Raw genomic sequence first — 15,527 nt, 5'->3', positions numbered from 1 at the left:
CGCGCACGTGCGCGTAAACACAAGTACGTACGTTTAGTTTTAGTTTATAGGCGTTTTTTATTCACAACTTGCTAGGCCGTCGTCTCTTTCCAAAATTATTAATTTATTGAATTTTCTCTCTAAAAAAAGTTATAGAGTCTAAAAAGAAAAAAAGAGGAAGGAAAGAGGATGGAAGGAGAAAGAATCCTAAAAATAGTCATTTATGACATGAAATTGTACATATATGTATATATATAAATAATTCATAAAATAGTGTGTGGCAAAAATAGTCAACTGTGACTGATTGCCAAACAAAAACAAATCAAGAAGAAGAAGAAGAAGACAGACGCCGCGCCACGTTTGTCAATGTACGATCGCTTAAAACAAGTAAACACGGACAGTCTCATCGTTTTAAAATGTCCTTCAAGATAGATATTCACAATCATATATTGCCAGAGAGGTGGCCTGATCTGAAAGAGGTATGTAGCCTAAAAACGCGTTTTGCATCAAATTAGAACGAAAATAATCCACCTTTCTTTAGATCCACCAGTCTAGATACTGTTTACGTACGGTTAGACATAGAAATTTGCACTGTCGACAAGCGCTAGCGCTAGGCGCCTGCCGCGCCGCCTACTAAATATGCATTTCTAGTGTACTTAGGCCTAGGCCTAGGCCGGGCCTAGATCACTCCAGCAAAGCATAGAGAGTCATAGACCGAAAGCTTCAGTCTCTATATCGTTGGTTGTTCCACTGAGACTACGTCTGGCTCCACTAGACCTTCGGATATAGAGACTGAACGATCGCCTAGACCCTAGACCCTATGCCATCGTATGTTGAAGATATCACGGCTAGATTTTAGCCGTTAGTTAGGCCCCTCCCACAAACATGACAAACTTCACGAGAAATACATCATTTATCTTCAATTGCAGTATTTTTCTAGGCAATTGTCAGTCCCTAAAAGTTCCCTTTTTACCCCCCTTCCCCACGAAAAAGAAATATAAAAGAAATAAAAGGACTTACCGAGCTTTTAGTTTTGGCTGCTTCTCGATGACCCACGTCAAGCATTGACCGACAGAAATCAAAATGGTGGCTAATGAATATTCAATGGCCTCGGCTAGCTCCTCCGTGCGTCATGTCGAGGATAGCGCGCGCACGTGAAGCAGACAACACGAGAACTCAAACGTGAGTAGCAGCAGCGTTATGTACATGTACGCGCACGTCTATGAATGAGGTCAATGGGGTGGAGACTAAAAAACTTTGTCATGAATATTCATTACTTTGATTCAAGATGGCTGACGTCTGAAGACAGTCAAGTGGAAGAGATAATAACACTTTTTTGAAGAAGATTTCATATATGCAGAGGTCCAAGGTACATATTTTCTTAATGTTTATCATGTGTGGTTTAATTCTAAATGTCAATTTTATATGTTGGTGCATGCGATTATAACAAAAAAAGGATTTAACTTAGCGTCAGGGCAGTATCGTCTTATCGTATACCCGTAGAGTGTATCTTCAACGTACGATGGCATAGGCGATCGTTCAGTCTCTATATCCGGAGGTCTAGTGCAGCCAGACGTAGTCTCGGTGGAACAACCGACGATATAGAGACTGAAGCTTTCGATCTAAGAGAGTCATAGACCGAAAGCTTCAGTCCCTATATCGTCGGTTGTTCCACTGAGACTACGTCTGGCTCCACTAGACCTCCGGCTCCACGACGTGCAAGCCGCCGTGCTCGCTGGGCTGTGTGCTGCATGTTGTGGGTGGAAACACAAGCTGCATTACTACCCTGGCCGTGTATTAAAAGTTGTGCTATTGATTCTCAACATTTCAAACACCACTGTACAAAACTCGACTGATTGATGACACCTAAAGAGCATTAAAATACAATTTGTTCAACTTTCCCATGTTAGAAAGAATAATTAAAAAATTAAAATTGTGAGTCTACTGTCAAACTTGCCGATCAACCGCATTGGAATAATTATGTGCATTTGTATGTTGTGAGTGTATTGACTATTCATGTATTCAACTGCTGCCTATTTACACGTACTGCAGTGCTAGTAGTCAATACGCATTAGTATCAACTATCTATGCTTTGCTGGAGTGGCCTACGGCATTCACGATGAAACCATTTAACCGTACATTCTGGTTCACTGCAACGAATAAGATTTTCCGTTGATGGAATTTCACACGTGCATAACTTGTATTGGTCTCTAACTTCCCATACACCAGGCTCAAGAATCAAATCTTTCTCAAAATCAGTCAGAAAGTCTAAATCGTCGCCTAGCAAATACTCATCCCTACTGTACGCCGCCATTTTTGTGATAGCAGCCGATGTGTATTTCCAACATTGCATTTCACGAGCCCTATGTCACTCAGTTTCGGGAGTGAGATTTACGAGCTGTGCGGTCCGGGAGGGGGATTAAGGGGATTATGATTGGGGGAGAAAAGACTCGCGGTGCAACAGAGATTTTCAAAGGGGCCTCTTAGATGGGGAATCCATTTAACTCACATACCCTGGTTTGTATATGTCTACTTGTATAGTTGTATAATTATCGAACACCATCAAGAACTGATCAATGAAATAAGAGCTTGAATATCAAGAAATATTTGTTTTTAAATTGTTTTAAGTTTCCAATTTTTTGCTGCTCATAGACTAACATAAAATCGACTTAAGATGGCGTTTCAAATAGATATGACAACTTAGGAGTCACAACAAGTCTCTTGTCTGGGAAGTTGTTATTCTTGTTGGAAAAGATAGATTCATGAAACACTTGGCGACAAACCAGCGTCTGTGTTGAGATGTCATTGATTTTGTACTTATGACGCTTTCATGGAACAATTTCATTTGCAAATGCACACTTGTAGAAATACCTACTTGATAATGATAGGAACAGGAATGTGATTATTATTCATTTGTTGTTGTTGTTCGGGGGGGGGGGGGGTGGTATCGTTTGAAAGTTTTAATGATACAGTGTACATTGTAAGTTAAATAATTGTATTTATAGTTATGGCACATGTACAGTTTTGGTATGTTCTGTACTACATGTACAGTATGTCATAATCTGACTCAATGGCCCAAATTCACAAAGGAGGTTTAATTCAAGCCATGGTTTAAACCCTTATTTACATAACCCATGGTTTAAAAATTAGCGCAAAATAAGCGTACCTTGCCTTGCATGCGTCTAATATTGCACATCTGACTGTGTTGCGCTTATTTTGTGCTAATTTTAGACCTGTGCTCCGTCTTACAAAGAGTTGATATTGATCCAAATCAATATCAAGTCCCTAAATCAATCACAAGTTTGCAGTCTCCCATCTCTTATGTACATGGTTGTGATTGATATCAATCACAAATAAGTTGCGATTGATATCAACTCTTTGTAATACAGAGCCCAGGAGTATGAAGAATTTATTTTATTTTATTTTATTTTAATCGTGAATTCGGACCATAAGCTGTTTCTAAAAAGCATATTCTGAACTAGACCGAATTTTCTGTCTCTTTCGTTCGTGAAGCCTCTTATTTGGGTAGGGTCGGCTCTCTTCTTAGAGACGGAAGCCGACTATACACATTCCCTTGCTAACATCATGGCCATTTATGGCCATATTTTTATGCCCCGAAAATCCCCACAAATGTTATTTTACCTTGTGCATGTTACAATGTATATTGTAAATTAGGCCCAGACTATAATAACTCGGTTCCACTTACCAACTTGACTGAAATAATCTGTTTAATGGTCCCTTTTGAGGAAATTATGGGTCAAAGTCGAAAGCGAGAGTTAAAATACGTCTTGCAAGATTTTTAACATGGATTTCGATTTTGGCCCATAATTTCCTAAAAAGGGACCATTAAACGGATTATTTCAGTCAAGTTGGTAAGTGGAACGGAGTTATTATAGCCTAGGCCTAATTTAAAATATAACATGCACGAGGTAAAATGACATTTGGGGGGATTTTCGGGGCATAAAAATATGGCCATAAATGGCCATGGTGTTAGCAAGGGAATGCGTATAGTCGGCTTCCGTCTCTAAAGAGAGAGCTGACCCTACCCAAATAAGAGGCTTAACGAACGAAAGACATGGCAAATTCGGTCTAATTCTGAACACTTGTCATGATAAGCTAATATTCCTTTATTCTCTTTCCCTTTTATTGATAAGTCATGCTCTCAGGCCAATGTGTCTGATCTTTTTTCTTCTCTATTGACACACAACTTGATACAGGGTGCAAACACATAATTACACAGAATAATAGTACCGGTACTCAGTTTTATTGTGTACATGGAGTGCATACATAGAATTGCAGAATACCGGTATTGTTTCTAATGCATGATCATTGTACTCTGTACTAGTATTTTATGTACAGTTTGTACATGTACAGTGTATGCAGGGCTACATGTATATCAAATAGCACAATAACATAAAGTAGGTGTGACTGGATCTAAGCATTGTGATTGGCTGACTCATCCTGACCTCATTCTCTCTTAGTTCACTCACAGTCTAACTTAGTCTACACTGCAGACCATTTTGTGCTTTAGAGTGTAAATGTTGCAACAATCAGAATACGATGACCAAATTTCTCCAATTGTTTTTGTTTTTTTACTGTATTTGGAAAAGGCCAAATCAAGAAAACAGTGAATAAAAAACAACAGTAGCTTGAATTGAGTCAAATGGATGCCGGGAAAACAAAAAGATTAACTGAATAACTATGACCTGAAGGTCTTCTAAGAATGTTAAATACATGCATGAACTTAAAGGTGTTTTTTGTTCGTTTTGTTAACAGCTTAAACTTCAGATTATCATATTTCAGTCAACATACTGAAATATGATTGTGAAAGTCATGATAATTTTGAACGGGACTTGGTTACTAGGACTGTCCTGCATAGACGTACAACATGTATCAACATCTTGTTCATTTTCTTTGTTCAGAGTTCTGTTACTACTCAATGACCTTCGATGTGTGTTCGCCCAAAATTGGTCCATTGAATTCAATAGAGTATTGGATTGCATTGCATTGAATTTATTTTCTCTAGATGCTGATGTCATTCATTGTATTGTGTTGTGTACAGGTATGTATGTGTATACAGTACATGTAGTAGTATCAATAAACAAACCTACTATATCCTGCAGCTGCCATATCTTCATCATAAATAGATGTACATGTACGTACAGTGTACATGTACAAATATTTGGACAAGAATGATAACATCAGATTTTTTTTTTTTTTTTTTGGGGGGGGGGGGGGGGGGGTCATATCTTTACAGCTAATCGATATTGTAGAATTACTCCTTTGAAATTGTGAATCAGATATATTTGATCATATCTCTGCCCTAGAAATATTGTTGTATACATGTGTACATGTACACAATACTACACATATTTTTGCATCATTTCTATGAAATGCATGCTCATTTATTCCTGTATAAACAACCTAGAGGATATACGTTGTATGTATCATAGCACAAGACAAATGGGAGAGTTGCTCACAAGTGCAATCACTGAGTGCCAATTGTGTTTGATTGCTCACAACTTTTACAAATGTTTAACTTGATTTTGATTTTTTGATTTGATTTATTTTGATTTTGATTTTGAATTGATTTATTTACCAATAGCAATACATTTTCATACATTTTATACAATAATTACAATTACAGGAAGAGAAACTATTGGTTGGTAAAAAGGGGCCAGATAATAGCACATGTGCTAGTCGAGCCTAGCCCCTTAAACAACTAAACAAAGTATTTTGGTACAAATCAGTTTAGAGAATGTAACAAAACAAAAATAATTAATTTACTTTTATAATCGATGCTTTAAAAAAAACAAGAATCAGTACTCAATAATGTCTTACAATATTCAAACTAATAATGTAAAATATGAATTATGAATTGTGTACTTGCTTCTTTATTAAATAGCCTGTCCTCATACTGTCATTAATCCTCTGATTGGTTGTTATCATTGTTGTTGTTGTTAAACCTTGATATCTGTGCTTCTACCCTTTCAAACCTTTCTCAAGGTATTTTTTCTGATTTCTCTATTTTGTGGAAGTACTCTTTTTTTTGGTTGCTTGAGTTCACCATTAAACAGTTAATGAAACTTGATTTTGAATGGAAGAAATAGGGTGGGCAGATGAAGTCAGCATTAAATTGTGTGGTTTGTGCATTTGAAGTACCATTTTTTTGTACAATATGCTTTGTACATACACTGTATACATGTACATGTGTAGAACATTTTTGAGCAGTGGTGTCATGTGAGAGTCCAGTCACTGTCCGAGGGATATTAATAATAATAATAATAATATTCCCCTTATATAGCGCGTTCAAAGTTACAATGTCTTTAAGCGCTTGACAGATATTACAGATGATTCGGAAGGGGGGGGGGGGGAGGGGGGAGGCTTTCTGGGGAGCAGCCTCACTCAACAATAGTATACACAATGCATGTTTTCAATATGTCAATATGAAAGTGATATATATATGTTATTCAGTTGTACTGGTGCATTGAATACCGGTATCTACATACATCTAGTCTACATCTAGCTTTTGACTTATATCTTTTTTGAGAATTTGATAGGGTTCTGTTTAATAGTATGATTACCAGAACTCTCTCTTCTCATTCCTGTTGTTTACAGCGCTATGGATATGGTGGGTGGATTCAGCTTCACCATCAGTGTGATGGTAGAGCCAAGATGATGAGAGATGGAAAGCTGTTTAGAGTGATTGAACCAAACTGTTTCAGTGCAGAGGCTAGAATAAGAGACATGGATGCTACAGGTAAGCGTATACATTGTAAATAATAATGTGATGTTTATCATACCATTTAATCAAGAGAGCTTGTTTTTGGCCCATTGCAGAAGAAATTAGTATCCTCGCCAATAGACTAGTTTACTAACATTCAAACTTATGGATGTTTCTTTCCTTGGGACCTTGTGATGAGGTATTCCATTAACCTGTTATTAATGAATGAACTACAATACTTGGCATCCAGGGTGCGTACATGTCACGGCGCTTTATCGGCCAAGCTTTTGGGTTGTCAAAAACCACTTTTAACAACCTTATAAACAGTGTGCATAAAAGTTGAATATGTTAGTTAACTGGTCTATTCTCCATTTAACTCCATTTTTACTCCATTATACATGATTGTATTGCAAATAAAGGAAAAACCTGATATAGTTATAACACCTGTATAGAAACCCAACCTAATATACTGATGGATACCGGTAGCATTTTCTTTTTCCTTGAAAAAGTGGTCTTCTTTGAAACATGTATTAAAGTTAACTTTTCATAGAACATACAACCATACAAAGACAACATTTGTTGTCTCTCTTTAGCTGTCTCCATATTTATTTTTCACTTTATTCCCCTACCGCAGGTGTAACCCTACAGGCTCTATTAATAGTTCCTGTCATGTTCAGCTATTGGACCTAGCCTGAAACATTTTTTCCTTCTCCGTGCACATAACAACCATCTCCTTATAAAGACCAATTTTCTTGTAGTCCTTGAGTGGTGACCTTTATAGAGTATTCACTGTACTCTCCCTACCACAGGTGTGACGGTACAGGCTCTGTCAACAGTTCCTGTCATGTTCAGCTATTGGGCCAAGCCAGAGGACACTCTAGATCTCTGCAGGATACTCAATGACGACCTGGCTAACACAATCAAGAAGCACCCTAAGAGGTTTGTAGGTCTAGGTACCCTACCCATGCAGGCACCAGACCTGGCTGTGCAGGAGCTCAAGAGATGTAAAGAGGTAGGTGTAATGATAGGAAGATGCTGTTTCAGGCCTGATAATTACCTGATTTTCTTCCCCAGATCCCCCACCCCTTGATTTTACCACTATTTTCCAGATTTTCCCCTTATTTTCCCTTATTATCCCTATTTTTCCCCAATTTTCTTATTCAAAAAGGGGGGGGGGGGGATTTTGTTAGATGCCAAATCCTTTTCTTTTTCACTCAAGGGGGGGGGGGGTGGTTGAGGGAAATGCTCACTATTACCCTTGCTGTTTAGATGGTTGTACGACACATCCTTCTCCACTAATTTCAACCTATACTATAGACTATACCAACCTATTTCTAACATCAAACCTAACGTAAACCGAATTTCAAACTAACCCTGTAAGTTGGGGCTCTGATCGGATCGGAAGATCGACCAAAAAAAAAAATTTTTTAATGACAAAATTTTCAAGTTTTTGGCTATCAAATGCTCAAAAAAATTCATGGCTGGGATTATTTTGTCATTTGGAGTTGTTGTAGACCATGTTTGTTGATATTTAGTGCCTTTTCATGACTTTGAAATTAATAATATTGGTCTAAGAGCAGAGGCAAAACATGTGGGCCGCCATCTTGGATTACAATGTAGGTAATGTTTTTTCTGATCATTTTAATTGATCGGCGATTGGAAATTATTATCCGATCACCCCTGATCGGATCGGTATCGGCGTCCGATCCGATGATCGTTTACAGGGTTATTTCAAGCCTAACCCTAACCCTTTATCTTTGACTGAATAATGCCTGAAGCAATTGTAACGAGAGCATACTTCAGTCCACTGTTTTGATCCGTTCGTTTCAAAGACTGGTCAAAGTTTCAAATATACATTGAGGTACATATTTATTCAAGATTCTAGTATGTTTCAATTTAATATTTTTATTATTGATACTACCCATTTGCATGTAGTAAAAACATGTATTTGAAAAATAATGATGAGGATTCACACAGTATTTAACAAAGCACTCTATTTAAAATGGTTTTAAAGTGCTGTCCCAGTAAATATGCAAATTGAATGGAATGATAAATCTTTTCAAAGCTGAAATGTAAGTTAAAAACTATTGTTTTGTTATTATAGAACATGTTGAGTGTATGGAAGGCTAAAGTTCAACTACAAAATGTACATGATCTTTTTGTTAAATTGATTGCATGTTTGTCCAGGAGCTTGGGTTTCCAGGTATCCAGATTGGTTCTCATATCAACCAGTGGAATCTAGATGCTCCTGAACTACAACCAGTATTTGCAGTGAGTATATTCTAGCAAGTTCCGTGTATGTTGTCACTGGTCTTTCTTAGGGCTGTTGTCAACAACTTTTCTTGGACATGATATGCCAAGAAAAGAAGTGCTTTAGCTTCCCTTGATTTCCCTTTGTCAACATATCAAGTTTATACAATAGGCCTTGTGGTTAAAAAAGATTCACAATCTTGAATTGCGGAAAGTAAAATATATAATATCACACCATCATCTCATAAAAATAACGTAGTAATTATTATTTTTAACTCTGCAGATACGTTATCAAACTTCATTTTAGTTAGGAGGATATAGCACTAGTGCACTACTGGTATTTTTATGCCTCCGCCACCGAAGGTGGTGCCGGAGGCATCATGTTTTCGGGTTGTCCGTCCGTACGTCCGTACGTCCGTCCGTCCGTCCCGTTTGACCGTTATCACAATATCTCAAGAACCATTTAAGATTTAAACTTAAGACTCGGGAATAGTATTTATCACCATAGGAAGACGATCTGATTAGATTTTGGAGTACGTAGGTCAAAGGTCACAGGTCACAGAGGTCAACTTATGAAATTCCTTGTATTGAGTTTGTTAGCGCGATATCTCAAGAACCATTTGAGATTTAAACTTCAAACTTAAGGATAGTATGTATCACCATAGGAAGACGATCTGATTAGATTTTGGAGCACGTATGTCAAAGGTCAAGGGTCACAGAGGTCAACTTATGAAATTCCATACATTGAGATTGTTATCATGATATCTCAAGAACCACTGGAGATTTAAACTTCAAACTTAGTGATAGTTTGTATCACTATAGGAAAACAATCTGATTACATTTTGGGTCACGAGGTCAAAGGTCAAAGGTCACAGGGCTCATTATGTATGCAAAAACAGCTTGTGATCGCGTTATCTGAACAACCGATTGATGGATTCCTGCCAAACTTTGGTCATGTAAGTATCTTGCAGAGCTGATGAACTGATTAGATTTTGGGGTCACGAGGTCAAAGGTCAAAGGTCACAGGGCTCATTATGTATGCAAAAACAGCTTGTGATCGCGTTATCTGAAGAACCGATTGATGGATTCCTGCCAAACTTTGGTCATGTATGTATCTTGCAAAGCCAATGAACTGATTAGATTTTGGGGTCACGAGGTCAAAGGTCACAGCGCACATTGTGTATGCAAAAACAGCTTGTGATCGCCTTATCTCAAGAACCGATTGATGGATTCCTGCCAAACTTAGGTCATGTATGTTACTTGCAGAGCTGATGAACTGATTAGATTTTGGGGTCATGAGGTAAAGGTCAAGGTCATGCGGCTCATTATGTATGCAAAAATAGCTTGTGATCGTATTATCATTAGAACAGATTGATGGATTCCTGCCAAACTTAGATCATTTATGTATCTTGCAGAGCCAATGAATGGTTCATAAGATCAAAGGTCATGGGCTCATTATGTATGCAAAAATAGCTTGTGGACGCATTCTCATTAGAACTGACAGATGGATTACTATTTAACTCAGGAAATCTTGCAGAGCCAATGAACTGAGTAGATTTTAGGGTCATGAGGTCAAAGATCAAAGGGTCATATATGTATATGAGAAATTGCTTGTAATCACGATATTGTGAGAACATGTTAATGGATTACAATTGAACTTGAATTTGAAAAATTTCTTCCGTTTCGGTTTGTAAAATTGCTCTATGACGGAGGCATCATTTTCGACTGCGCGCAGTCGAATTCCATCTAGTTTTTCCCTGTACCATAACATTCATGTTAAGCCAAGATAAATTATTTTTGTGAATCACTTTCTGTTATTATTACGCATTCAATTCAATGTAGTGGATGGATAGAGGATATCATTGATGATGACGATCAAAGTGTTAACTGATGGAATCATTACTTTGAAAATAATATCTTTGGACTTGACTCCCTCATATTTTATACAAGATTTGGTTGAATGTTACCCAAAATATCAAGATTTTTATTTTGGTGTGAGTTATTGCATATCAATAAGAAGTTCTAAACACTTATTCAAAGTAACTGATATCTGTTGCTCTTGATGCAGGCTGCTGAGGAGGTGGGTATATCTCTCTTTGTTCACCCCTGGGACATGGAGCTAGGGGGTCGCATGGCTAAGTACTGGTTACCCTGGCTGGTAGGGATGCCAGGAGAGACCGCTACCGCCGTCTGCTCTATGATCTTTGGTGGGGTGCTGGAGAGGTTTCCCAAACTCAAAGTCTGCTTCGCTCATGGGGGTAAGTACATTGGCATATGGGTAATTCCATAAAGTTTGGGCAAAAAATATGACGGTGTCCATGTAATGTAGGTATGAGATCTTTTACTACACATGGAAGATGAAATTATCTGTTGGAAGATTTTCATGCAATGAATATGTAGTAGTGTCCTGCCAGAATCATTCCTGTTTCAGTTGATTTACTTCAAAATCTTTGCTTAATAAACATTTTTTCTTTTTACCAGCATTGACACCATATTCATATAACATTTCATAAACTTTGGGTCCATGATATTGATTCACAATGAAGTTTGAGTACTTCTGAAGATATTTGGCTATGCTTTTTATTGCAAAACTCAATTTGAGCAAACATTGCTACAGTTGATAGAGACATAGTTTCTCACTTCTGGTATGTCACAAAAAGTGCCCCAACTTTCTGGACGGACCCATATATAGCAGGGGATTTCAAATTTTTCATTGACGGTCCAGGGGTCCCGAGGCATGTAATGCCATTTGTGTGAAAATTCTTACAGGCCCTTTGTATACATCAAATGAAGTACAATAAGGTACTGTTAATTGCTGGAATGCCGGGCGCAACTCAAACATTTGATTTTGTTCCAGGCATGGACAATCCACTCCTAAAATTTACAACAATAGCACTTGTAATATTGAAGAAAATTGTTTTTTTTTAGGGCTATATCAGATCTAAGGGCAATTGTTACAATTTAAAAATAAAAAGGAAGCAAAGCCTCCCGGGTGGTCCGGATTGACATGCATTGCAGTCCAGATGCAGACCGCGTTCTGGACTTTGAGAAGACCTGGCATATAGCTTAGGGTGTCTTAGCAATGGTCAGTCAAGCTAGTTATAGTGGTCACCTGTCCATACTGGTCACCTAGGTAGTCTTCCTTGAAGGAGAGATATATGTGAAAGAACCTCACAAGAAAGGTCATGTGTTATGAAGGAGAATTGGTGTACAAATTAAAAGTGGCCACTTTTTAATGGTTTTATACCATGCGTGGGATGAACAAACATTGCTGCACTCCTTATGTCAATCTTAAATTGTTCCAGGCAGAGTCAGGATAGTCAGAATGGAGCAGGGGAATTTTCGTAAAAAATCGATGATCGGGGGTTGAACAATTATAATATGTAAATAGTTCTGGTATTACATGTTGCTGAGATCACTCCATGTCTCACAATTTCAAGTAAAACCAAAATTTGTTTAGGAAGGTCTTCCAAAATGCTAGTCAAACTCAAAACTCAAAATGCTAGTTCATTAATGTTTCAATACCCGTCCTTTCCATATCTGACCCATCACAAATCTCCCCCCCCCCCCTCCCTATAGGTGGTGCCTTTCCCTTCACCATCGGTCGTATCGAGCACGGCTTCAACGTCAGGCCCGATCTCTGTGCTGCAGAGAACAATGTCAATCCAAGGAAATACATCGGGCAGATCTACACTGACTCTCTTGTGCATGATGAAAAGGCACTCAAGTACTTGGTGGAAACGATGGGAGAGGTAGGTCATTGCCTCAATTTTAGGATCAATGATTAAAAGTAAATTTGTAATCCATTCTACTTGGGCTAATCAAGCATGTTCCTTTCAGCTGTCAACAATAAAGTTGTTTCAGTTTGTGCACTATGGAAAGTTAGACAGCAGACATTTTCAAACTCACCGCTAAAAAATTAAACTGGTTAACTGAAATCTGTGAATGGAACCTTTTGTATTCCAGACATACGTTCTCTTTGTTGAGATTCATTGGCTATGTCCCAAACATCTTGACTGAGGACATGAAGCCAAAGAGTAATCAAGAGTGTACAAGACAACCCCGTCTGTTTTATACAGATATTGACTGGTGGGGTGTGTAATATAACAATTTTTGGACTGCTGAAGGGGGTTACATTTTCCCCAGGGGTTATTTGATCATGAGGGAAAATATGACTTCCCTGCATTCCAGAAAATATGTTTTTACCAACTTAATATCAGATAGCTGAGGGAAAATATGACTTCCCTGCATTCCAGAAAATATGTTTTTACCAACTTAATATCAGATAGCTGATAATTACCTGGTATAAAAAAAAAACCCAGAAAGAACGAGATTCAAAATTTGGAAAAGTTTAAGCAATATTTGATTAAAAGTAGGAAAGGTATGAATTTTTGAAGTCGTCTTTAGTGAAACACTATGACCTATGCCAGATCAATAATAGACAAAACATAAAATCCCAATACCCTGGTGGCCAAGATTGTGTTGATATTCGGTCAGTTTGGGGTTAGTGTAGCAGTGCAGCTGGGACATGAGCTTGAGGTTTTGTAGATCTTATGGTATTCCTGTGTTTTCCTCTTCTTTCAGAACCGTGTTTTACTGGGCAGTGACTACCCCTTCCCACTCGGTGAACACCATCCTGGTAAACTCATCGACTCAGTAGACAGCTTCAGTGAGGAATTGAAGGTGAGCATTTGTAACCAGTGTTCCCACTTCCTTCTTATCACAGAAATCAGAGAAAAGAAGAAATGTAGAAAATCAAAAAAGAAAGTAGCTGATATCTTATGTGGTGTCTCTTGTCCAAACAGTGAGTCCACAGGTTGATTGGTATATGTATGTATGCCATCGTGCCTGCAACCACTGTTCATTTAAGCAAAAAAGAGAATGAGATCGTAGACTTTCAAAAAATTCAGGGGAAATCAGGGAATTTTGTTTTCATGAAAATGCCGGGAGCCCTGTGCAAAAAAAGATATTTGAATAAAGTTCATTTTTGTAAGTACCTTGTGCTAGGATAAAGCATTTCCTTTTCTCACACTTTGTTTTTTTGTTATAATCTGTTTGCTTAGATCTCAGTGACTCCATCTTCACTTAAAGACATTTTAGAAATGCTATAGGAGATAGGTTACAATTAAGTGGTCTGTATGTAGTAATGGGAGATGTTTATGATGTATATGTTTGTAAATTAAGTAATAATACTTTTGGTTTCAAAATGGCTTATTTTATTAGTATTTGCATTATGAATATTTTGGGTCAGTGGAAACCGTATGCAAAATGTCAGAAAAACAGAAACAAAATCAAATTTTTTAAAGAACCTGGAGAATATTTTATTCATGTTAGAGTTTTATGTTGATAAGAGACTTAATCCTGAAGAATTTTCCCTTAAAAAAAAATATGTAGCTGAGATATTATTAGATTACTCATGTGATAGAAATGTATACAGTTATTTAGGTAAGCCCTACAGTTTACCATGGACCCTTGTCTTTCTCCCCACCTTCTACAGGATTCTCTTATGGCAGGCAATGCCCTGGAATTCCTTGGTCTGAACCGGTCCCAGTACGAGCCAGACCCTTCACTCTCACCTTCACAATCCAAGTGCGGCCTTCAAAAACACAAAGTCAAAAGCTCTTCCAATGATGATACAGGGGTAGAAAATGGCACAAAAAGGATCAAACTAGCTGACGAGAAGGAGGTCCACTAAAGTCCACAAGTTTATTTGTAAATTCAATGTATAAGTATTAGCTACACCCCTCACAAATGCCTTCCTGATTCAAGTGAGGATCACAGGAAGTCGAAGCTCTTCTGCGAGGCGGAGATGGAGTAAAGAGATTGGCACAAACAGGATGGAACCAGCCTAAGAAGAGGTTCACTAAAGTGCAGTCCCAATGGTTTAGTTTCATGTTTGTATGAGTTAGAACCCGAACAAATGCCTTCCCAATCCAGGTGTAGACTATAGAAAGACGTTTACAGAGGACCTGCGTAGAAATGCACTAAAGTGTCGTCCCACTGGTTTATTTCTGTTTGTCTCGGACTGTCGATCTCAAGGTCCGCGGTTTGAGACCCACCGCGGCACTAATGTCCTTTGGCAAGACTTTGATCTACATTTGCCACACTCAACCCAGTTGATGTAAATGGGTACCTGGCAGGACTTAATTCTTTGAAATGCTAGAGCACCGCAATGGCAGCACAGCTAAAGCCGGGGTAATAAACTCCAAGTTTGGGAGTTTGTGATTCTAATAAGCGCTATATAACAACTGAGTATTATTATTATTATTATTATTACATCGGGTAGTCCTTAGATCTGTTTTTATATAAAGAGTTTGTTGGCAAAGAAAATACCACCTGAATTTGGAATTGAGGGTTAAAAAGTCCTCTGTTGACCCCAGTTTTAACTTCTCCCTGAAACTATTCTGAACAGAATAACTCTGAAATATTAAGGCCTGTGAGTAAATTGTAAAATATTTTCTTGCATGCTATCCTTTATGAAATAGCTGTGATTTTTAATTATTTCTTTATGAGGAAAGGAATATTCAATGTTAAGATAATCAGGGAAGTTTTTATTTCCTATGGAAATTTATTT

At 37.8% G+C, this 15,527-nt stretch overlaps 1 protein-coding gene across 1 annotated transcript; it reads left to right on the top strand.

Annotated features, from left to right (window-relative positions):
* The first annotated feature begins 326 nt into the window (after nt 1–326).
* LOC115926819 (2-amino-3-carboxymuconate-6-semialdehyde decarboxylase-like) lies at nt 327–15,080 on the top strand. Its single transcript, XM_030992225.1, has 8 exons — nt 327–458; nt 6,598–6,739; nt 7,513–7,715; nt 8,891–8,974; nt 11,022–11,211; nt 12,533–12,705; nt 13,538–13,636; nt 14,451–15,080. Exons 1-8 carry the CDS (start codon nt 396–398, stop codon nt 14,646–14,648), a joined length of 1,152 nt encoding a protein of 383 aa, XP_030848085.1. The 5' UTR covers nt 327–395; the 3' UTR covers nt 14,649–15,080.
* The last annotated feature ends 447 nt before the right edge of the window (nt 15,081–15,527 follow it).

The sequence above is a fragment of the Strongylocentrotus purpuratus genome, unplaced genomic scaffold (assembly GCF_000002235.5).
Source record: "Strongylocentrotus purpuratus isolate Spur 01 unplaced genomic scaffold, Spur_5.0 spur5_contig_846, whole genome shotgun sequence".
Taxonomy (NCBI): Eukaryota; Metazoa; Echinodermata; class Echinoidea; order Camarodonta; family Strongylocentrotidae; genus Strongylocentrotus; species Strongylocentrotus purpuratus.
This window is presented reverse-complemented; position numbering and strand designations above follow the sequence as displayed.